The sequence below is a fragment of the Schistocerca nitens genome, chromosome 10, assembly GCF_023898315.1.
Source record: "Schistocerca nitens isolate TAMUIC-IGC-003100 chromosome 10, iqSchNite1.1, whole genome shotgun sequence".
Lineage (NCBI taxonomy): Eukaryota > Metazoa > Arthropoda > Insecta > Orthoptera > Acrididae > Schistocerca > Schistocerca nitens.
Window position 1 is genome coordinate 118,186,812 of NC_064623.1, and position 9,755 is coordinate 118,196,566.

At 38.7% G+C, this 9,755-nt stretch overlaps 1 protein-coding gene across 5 annotated transcripts in view; it reads left to right on the forward strand.

Moving 5' to 3' along the window:
* Positions 1–9,755, forward strand: part of LOC126210335 (uncharacterized) — a 180,473-nt gene that overhangs the window by 53,253 nt on the left and 117,465 nt on the right. For all 5 annotated transcript variants that reach the window (XR_007540650.1, XM_049939543.1, XM_049939542.1 and 2 more), the window contains one exon: positions 2,056–2,169. Coding sequence is in view for 4 of the 5 variants with exons in the window: in XM_049939543.1 (XP_049795500.1) it covers positions 2,056–2,169 (114 nt within the window). In the remaining variant the exon portion in view is untranslated. The remainder of the gene's footprint in view (positions 1–2,055; positions 2,170–9,755) is intronic.

Sequence of the window (9,755 nt, forward strand, 5' to 3'; positions counted from 1 at the left end):
AGATGGATGAGTCAACACATTCCAATTCTGCATGCCGCCTCCACTGACCTCGCTGGTGCCAAGGAGATGATTATTCGATTGTAAATAATAACTGTCTAAACTGCTAATGCTGTCTATCTCATTAGCAGTCAGTGTGTGTGACAGGTGCTCACTACTGTGCTCCACACTTCGTCATCCAGCATCTGTAAAGGTGACAACCCACCAACTCTTACAGAATGATAGATGACTTTTCCTACTTGGGCAGCAAAATGAATGACAGAAAGAGGACATAAAATGTAGATTTGCAGTAGCCAGAAAAGTGTTTTTGAAAAAGAAAAAAATTGTTAATATCTAATATATATTAGTGTTATAAAGTCTTTTCTGAAAGTATTAGTCAAGAGTGCAATATTATATGGAGGTGAAATGTGGAAAATAAACAGCATATATAAGAAGAGAACAGAAGCTTATTAAATGAGATATTGCAGAAGAATGTTTAAGATTGGGTGGGTAGATAAAGTAAGTATTGTTGAGGTACTGCATAGATTCGGAGAGAGTAAAAGTTTGTGGTGTAGCTTGACTAGAACAACATATTGGTTGTTAGGACATGTCCAAAGGCGTGAAGCAAAAGTTAATTTGTATGTGACAGCTAAGAATTTTAGACAAATTCTGAGGTTTGACAGTAGTGAATTTAGATGGATGTAGGTTTCAATAGATATATTGATTTAGAGAGACATGCACAGGGTAGGCTAACATAGACCTGCTGCTTCTTTATTATTTTATTTGTTTGTTTATTTCATAAAATTTGATGTTTTTGCTATGATTGTTCTCTCATAATAACCACACTACCTGAAAGCAAAGAATTATTTTGCCACTTCTGTGTGTTGTAGCAATCCTAGAGTTAATTCAGGTGGAGGTTGAGTCGTTACAACAGTGCACATGTAATATTAGTTTATTTTACTATAACTCTTTAATATAGAATATTTAGACTGAGCGAGGTGGTGCAGTGGTTAGCTCATTAGACTCGCATTAGGGAGGACGATGGTTCAAATCCGTGTCCAACCATCCTGATTTAGGTTTTCCGTGATTTCCGTAAATAACTCTAGGCAAATGCCAGGATAGTTCCTTTGAAAGGGCACGGCCGACTTCCTTCCCCATCCTTCCCTAATCCAATGAGACCTATGACCTCACTGTTTGGTCCCCTCTCCCATATCAACCAACCAACTTAGATGCATTAGGTGTTGACTTGAATGACAATATATGTTTATAGATGGTGCAGAGTACATAAAGAACTGTTTATATATGACTACTATACACTGACTAATGATACTGGCACAGCTGTAAGAAAACTGTGTTATTGTGGGGACTTTGTGAAAAAGCCATCTAGATTGTTTAACATATTTCTTTACTTATAATGCTGTATTGGCTGATGCCATGATGTGGTCAAAACTTGAAAATTGTAAAACAATGTCCAGTATCCATTCCAGTAAAACATCTGCGTACGTGGGACGTTATTGAATGTGATATTGAAAATTGTTTTTCAAATTTCAAAGTTTTGACCTGACGAGAGCAGTAACCAAAATGAAATTAAAATAATGAAATATGATAAGCGATCTAAATGAGTTTATTCTCAAAACAGTTTTCCTTGACCATTAAACTGTGTCAGCATTGCCAGTTCCTAAATGTTGATATTACGTTCCAACTATTTATAAGACAGGCTACCCATTGTATGCTCAGTTTCCCTGTTGAGTGTCATGCTGAGTGATGGGGTGCACATTCACATTCTTTCTAGTGTGGGTATACCACCATTTGACATTCCATTGACATCCAGGTTATTTGGTGATAATCCAACGTTAATGGCTTATCTTTAATGTGTTTGAATAGCTGTGTTATCTGACTGTATTGTACTTATGACACAGTATAAATTTTGTTCGTGATTCTTGTGTGGTATGATCACTTCCACAAACACATTTATTAAAAGAAAACGAAAGGAAGTGAGCTGATCATTTCTTTGTGCTTTTGCTGGAAAGTTTGTTATTTCCTGTCCCTCAGCTTATGTAGCATTTGTAACTGTTTCAGGAATATTCACCTTCAGATGATTTTCCAGGGCCTAGCACTCAGGATAGTGGGAAAATGGAGGATGAGGAATGTGAGGAGGATATGGAGGATGCAATGAGCGAGGGCGATGGTGAGGTGAGTTCCGTGTGACCTGTCCACTGTTGGTGTGTTGGTGGCAGCCATGTGAGACTAGTAAGGTCAAATTGCTGCCTGTGGAGTGTTAGATTTGCTTGTGAATGTTAGGGACAAAAGACAGGAAAAGATGTTACAGCCATTGCTGTTTAGTTCTTATACTGATGTGTACGGAGTGTCTAGAAAGGACAATTTTTCTCACAGGAGGCAGTGCTGGGCATAACTATAAAAACAGTTCTGTTAACAGTTGTGCAAAAGCAGAAACTTGTGTAGATATGGGCCATCTCACTCCTGCTGAGAAAGCCAGTACTTAGTGGTGTAGGAAATCCTCCAGTTGACGCACAGTGCTCATTCTGTATTGATTGTGTTTGTCTCTGTACTTAATGCTGTTGTCAGACAATCCATTCTATATTAGTCAGTTTGATGTTATGCTGGCATCAGAACAGTATTACTGATCCTGTGAAGTGCGAACAAGATAAAGAGTGACATGGAATCGTATTATTGCATGGCAGACATGATATTCTGCTGCAGTTTAACCAGTGGCATTAATTGACAAGCAGTTGGTACACAGAGTGAACATCATACTTGGTGCCCTATTCTGTTTGTAAAATGTTCAGGAGACTTCCAGAAATGGGTGCATTCACAATAAGAATGAGGGACTGTAGTAGACCTCACACAGTTTGCACACCCTTTATGGAGCATTGCAGTGACTGATTTTTGTAGGATAAGTATGCAAAAATTGGAGCTACTGAACACATAAATGACACTTTCACATGGTCAGTGCTTTGCAAGTGCAACTTACATTTTATTTAAGGTTGAGACAAGATTCACACTGAGATAATAAATAAGCACAATAACCACATGTGAATAGAAGAAAATTATCAAGCAATCGTGGAAGCAAGGGATCAAGTTCACTTTAGTGTCAGTATGTTGTCAGGAATTGTAGGTTACAGACTCATAGCACCATAAACTTTACCAGACAAATTACAAATTAACAGGTGCTGTCTACCACCAATTTGTGTGTGCTGAATATCCATGCTATTGGATAATGCTATTTATCCTGTAGATAAGAATAACTATTTCTCTTTTATGACTGAATTTCCATTATTTTTCCAACAAAACACATTTCACCTAGTTGTAGCAGGCACCTTCAGTGATATACAAACATATAAAAGAGGTACTTATTTAACACAATTTATTGCCTGCTTTTGTCTCTCCTATTATCTTCATCCATTTGCTGTTGTATTAGAACTTCTTGACTCGAACCTGATTGATAAGTTTTAAATCAATTGCATTTCACAACTGTGCTGTTGACTGCATTTAACCTTGCTATTGCAGCTACAGATAGGCATAAAATACCTGTGGTTTAACAGCCCCTGCACACCACAGGCCTCAATATGGTATTGAGTGCAGCGTGAGCAGTAACATGAAATTTGACTTACATTGAATGAGTTTATACGATGGATGACAAGTCAAGAGGCAGCCACAGCAACAGGCTATTGCTCTGTTTAAAATTTCCAAATTTCATGGAACATGGGAGAATATAGTATTAAATCTTCCCACTGACTTACACAGTCAGCAAACTCATTGCATTTGAATGAACTTGTGGTAAGGATTCTTATGTGGTATGTGTTCAGTGATGTTCCTTCTTTTCTCTTCCTGGTGTATGCAGAACAGTAAATTAATTGTAGTAATATAGATAATGGATGATGAGTTGTGCCATCTGGGATTATTTTATTTCACAATCTGATAATGTTTTGCCTAATAAATAATTTCCTCCATTGTTGTATTCATGTCATTTAACTGTAATGTTAATACCAGATATTTTATAATGTGTGAAATTGAAGGATGTATACAATTCAGTTCTTGATATCAAACAAATAGACTTACCTTGCTAGTTTTGTACAAGCAAAATAATATTTCCAAAGACTAGAAAAGCTGTGGAAGAGTCTATATCGAACTGTTGCTGGCAATATAGTATTCTTGAACACTAATAATGCCCAAGATTTGTGCCTAAAATTTGATTTTTTATTCCCCTGTGTTTGACATCTATTTGTTTCTCTTTCTGTTATTGAAAAATTGTCTGCTGAAATTTACACTCGGCATACAAGTGACAGTTCAGATGCTTCCTGATGACAGCATATATTTATGTTGTTTGCTTAATGTTTTTATTTCAGAATTTCTAATTATGATCAAATATATTTCATTTGAAGGTCATAGTTTTCGGCATTCACTGTTAGCTTTATTTCCAGTCACTCACTATGACTGTAATTACAATGACCGGGTTATTTCAAAATGGAAGATTTTTGTGTAACTACGTGCCAAAAAAATTAACCATTCTATCACATATATGAACCATGGACCTTGCTGTTGGTGGGGAGACTTGGGTGCCTCAGCAATACAGATAGCTGTACCATAGGTGCAACCACAGCGGAGGGGTATCTGTTGAGAGGCCAGACAAATGTATGGTTACTGAAGAGGGGCAGCAGCCTTTTCAGTAATTGCAGGGGAATCAGTCTGGGTGATTGACTGATCTGGCCTTGTAACATTAACCAAAATGGCCTTGCTGTGCTGGTACTGCGAACGGCTGAAAGCAAGGGGAAACTACAGCCGTAATTTTTCCCAAGGGCATGCAGCTTTACTGTATGGTTAAATGATGATGGCTTCCTCTTGGGTAAAATATTCCGGAGATAAAATAGTCCCCCATTTGGATCTCCGGGCAGGGACTACTCAGGAGGACGTTGTTATCAGGAGAAAGAAAACTGACGTTCCACGGGTCGGAGTGTGGAATGTCAGATCCCTTAATCAGATAGGTAGGTTAGAACATTTAAAAGGGGAAATAGATGGGTTAAAGTTAGATGTACTGGGAATTAGTGAAGTTCGGTGGCAGGTGGAACAAGACTTCTGGTCAGGTGAATACAGGATTATAAATACAATATCAAATAGGGGTAATGCAGGAGTAGGTTTAATAATGAATAAAAAATTAGGAATGCGGGTGAGCTACTACAAACATGAACACATTATTGTGGCCAAGATAGATACGAAGCCCACACCTACCACAGTAGTACAAGTTTGTATGCCAACTAGCTCCACAAGATGACAAAGAGATTGATGAAATGTATGATCAGATGAGAGAAATTATTCAGATAGTGAAAGGAGATGAAAATTTAATAGTCATGGGTGCCTGGAATTCGATAGTAGGAAAAGGAAGAGAAGGAGACATAGTAGGTGAATATGAAATGGGGGCAAGAAATGAAAGAGGAAGCTGCCGGATAGAATTTTGCACAGAGCATAACTTAATCATAGCTAACACTTGGTTCAAGAATCATGAAAGAAGGATATACACATGGAAGAGGCCTGGAAATACTGTAAGGTCTCAGATCAATTATATAATGGTAAGATAGAGATTTAGGAACCAGGTTTTAAATTGTAAGACATTTCCAGGGGCAGATGTGGACCCTGACGACAATCTATTGGTTATGAACTGTAGACTAAAACTGAAGAAACTGCAAAAAGGTGGGAATTTAAGGAGTTGGGACCTAGATAAACTGACAGAACCAGAGGTTGTAGAGAGTTTCAGGGAGAGCATTAGGGAACAATTGACAGGAATGGGGGAAAGAGATACAGTAGAAGAAGAATGGGTAGCTTTGTGAGATGAAATAGTGAAGGCAGCCGAGGATCAAGTAGGTAAAAAAGACGAGGGCCAATAGAAAACCTTGAGTAACAGAGGAGATACTGAATTTAATTGATCAAACGAGAAAATACAAAAATGCAGTAAATGAAGCAGGCAAAAAGGAATACAAAGGTCTCAAAAATGAGATCGACAGGAAGTGCAAAATGGCTAAGCAGGGATGGCTAGAGGACAAATGTAACGATGTAGAGGCATATATCACTAGGGGTAAGATAGATACTGCCTACAGGAAAATTAGAGAGACCTTTGGAGAAGCGATTCTTCTTGGTGTTTTAGCTCTCTGGGGCACTCTGGACTGCTCTCTGGGGTACTCTGTGATGCTCTCTGGGCTGCTCAATAGATGTCGAGCACAGTCTCTGATTGGTTGTCTTTTTTTTGGCGCGCGATTCAAATAAGGTTGAGCAACACGCCACTAGTATTACTTGATGGTGTGTTGCTGGAAAATTCATTTCCGGTGCGATTGCGTAAGCTGATAAGAGTCCACATCCGCTGCGTGCGCCAGGACTGATGCTATAAATAGCACACTGTTCTGTCTAGCGCATTCACTCGGTTTGAGTGTATAGCCACTGAGGCACTGCTTCTTACAATGATGTGTAAACGTTGTTTTCGTCGTCGCCGGCGAATGCTGATTTACAAATCACTTGTCAATGTGGACGGCACTCCTGGTGCTTCGACATCTTCTGCGAAGGGTAAAAAGAACGAAATAAGAGGAGTAGGTAAAACTACTCAATTACTTACTCAATTACTTGCATGAATATCAAGAGCTCAGATGGAAACACAGTTCTAAGCAAAGAAGGGAAAGCAGAAAGGTGGAAGGAGTATTTAGAGGGTCTATACAAGGGAGATATTCTTGAGAACAATATTATTGAAATGGAAGAGGATGTAGATGAAGATCAAATGGGAGGTACGATACTGCGTGAAGAGTTTGACAGAGCACTGAAAGACCTAAGTCAAAACAAGGCCCTGGTAGTAGACAACATTCCATTAGAACTACTGATAGTCTTGGGAGAGCCAGCCCTCACACAACTCTACCATCTCATGAGCAAGATGTATGAGACAGGCGAAATATCATCAGACTTCAAGAATAATATAATAATTCCAATCCCAAAGAAAGCAGGTGTTGACAGATATGAAAAATACCGGACTATCAGTTTAATAACCCACAGGTGCAAATACTAACACGATTTTTTTACAGACGAATGGAAAAACTGGTAGAAGCCAACCTCGGGGAAGATCAGTTTGGATTCCGTAGAAATGTTGGAACATGTGAGGCAATACTGACCCTATGACTTATCTTAGAAAATGGATTAAGGAAAGGCAAACCTACGTTTCTAGCATTTGTAGACTTAGAAAAAGCTTTTGACGATGTTGACTGTAATACTCTGTTTCAAATTCTGAAGGTGGCAGGGGTAAAATACGGGGAGCGAAAAGCTATTTACAAGTTGTACAGAAACCAGATGGCAGTTATAAGAGTCAAGGGGCATGAAAGGAAGCAGTGGTTGGGAAGGGAGTGAGACAGGGTTGTAGCCTCTCCCTGATGTTATTCAATCTGTATATTGAGCAAGCAATAAAGGAAACAAAAGAAAAATTTGGAGTAGGAATTAAAATCCATGGAGAAGAAATAAAAACTTTGAGACTGTAAAGGACCTGGAAGAGCAGCTGAACGGAATGGACAGTGTCTTGATAGGAGGATATAAGATGAACATCAACAAAAGCAAAATGAGGATAATGGAATGTAGTCGAATTAAGTCGGGTGATGCTGGGGGAATTAGATTTGGAAATGAGACACTTAAAGTAGTAAATGAGTTTTGCTATGACGGTCAAAGTAGAGAGGATATAAAATGTAGACTGGCAATGGCAAGCAAGGCATTTCTGAGGAAGAGAAATTTGTTAACATCGAGTGTAGATTTAAGTGTCAGGAAGTCGTTTCTGAAAGTATTTGTATGGAGTGTAGCCATGTATGGAAGTGAAACATGGAAGATAAATAGTTTAGACAAGAAGAGAATAGAAGCTTTCGAAATGTGATGCTACAGAAGAATGCTGAATATTAGAGGGTAGATCACATAACTAATGAATAGGTAGTGAATAGAATTGGGGAGAAGAGAAATTTGTGGCACAACTTGACTAGAAGAAGAGATCGGTTGGTAGGACATATTCTGAGGCATCAAGGGATCACCAATTTAGTATTGGAGGGCAGAGTGGAGGGTAAAAGTCGTAGAGGGAGACCAAGAGATGAATACACTAAACAGATTCGAGGATGTAGGCTTCAGTAGGTACTGGTAGATGAAGAAGCTTGTACAGGATAGAGTAGCATGGAGAGCTACATCAAACCAGTCTCTGGACTGAAGACCACAACAGCAAAATCACCTATATAAATATTCATGGACAGATTCACATAATGCAGACATTCAGAGACAAAAGTGTTGTCCTACAAAATGTATTATGAGAGTCTGAACTCAGTACAACTAGAAATAATATTTTATTTGATTAATAGCAAGTATCCAGTATATGTTCCAGTGCTGCTCACAGGAAGAAAGTGTTTGTGCCTAAATTCTGTTATTCTAGTGCTTTTGGGTACATGGTATTCTTTGTTTTTCCATCTGTTGCATACACAAATAAATCAAAATGTTTACCAATGTGTCAGCAGGTCACATTCAGCTGTCCATATGAGAAACATGCATTTGCCAAATTTGGTCCACACACTTCTGGCAGTTGTCCCTGTGCTTTGTTGACAGTCATTACAAATGTCTTAATGGAAACTGCAAACTTTTGAAGACGAATGTCCCTAAGCCATCACATTGAGCCTTTAATTGTTCTAATAGGTTAGCATTACTGCTATCAAATTTAACCTTAAGATAAGTTTTTAATTCGTCACACAGAGCTTTTAAATCTGCTGTAAATCTGCTTTTCATTCAGAATTTAACTCCTCACCATGAGCCTTCTTATCCACCTTTAAGTCTGCAGTTATTTGCAAACAAATCCTTTAATTTCGCCTCCGTGCTTTTTGTTAAGTTACCACTGGTGTACAGTATTTAAGATGATATGTTTATAAGTAATCTTCTCCCACCAGTAACTGTTTAAAGAGTGGGTGACTTTGTTACAGACTTTTTTGAAAAACAAAATCAATTTCAGCTGTGTAAAACACACGCCATCACAAAACGAAATTAACAAATAATAACAACTTGGCTTCAATGCAGCTCATCAACCTCAGTTGCACAGCCCGTCGTGTTGTGATATTAGCTGGAACCACATCACAGCAACTCAGTGAGGTTGGATGGGCGTAGGTTGTCTGCATGTACAGTGATACTCCCCAGTCCACCTTACGGCAAGTAGCAGAGGCTACCTTGTACCAATACTAGTTATTTCCTTTCGTATGCTGCTTGCAAATAGAGTGAGGGAAAAATTACTGTCTGTATGCCTCTGTATGAGCCCTAGTTTCTTGTATCTTATTTTCGTAGTTCTTATGCACAGTGTATGGTGGAGGCAACAGAATCATTCGGCAGTCAGCTTCAAACACTGGTTCTATAAATTTTTACACTAGTGACCCATGAAAAAAATGTCGCCTTCCCACCAGGGATTTCTATTTGAATTCCCAAGGCATCTCTGTTGTTTGAACCTACCAGTAACATATCTAGCAGCCCACCTCTGAATTGCCTTGATGTGTTCTCTTAATCCAGCCTGGTACGGGTTCCAAACACTTGAGCAGTGTTCAAAAATAGCTCACACTAATGTCCTTTATGCAGTCTCCTTTACAGATGAACCACAGTTTCCTAGAACTCTCCTAATAAACTGAAGTCAACCGCTCACCTTTTCTGTCACAATACTCACATGCTCCTTCTATTTCATATCGCTTTGCAGTGTTACATCCAGATATTTAAATGATGTGACCGTGTCAAGC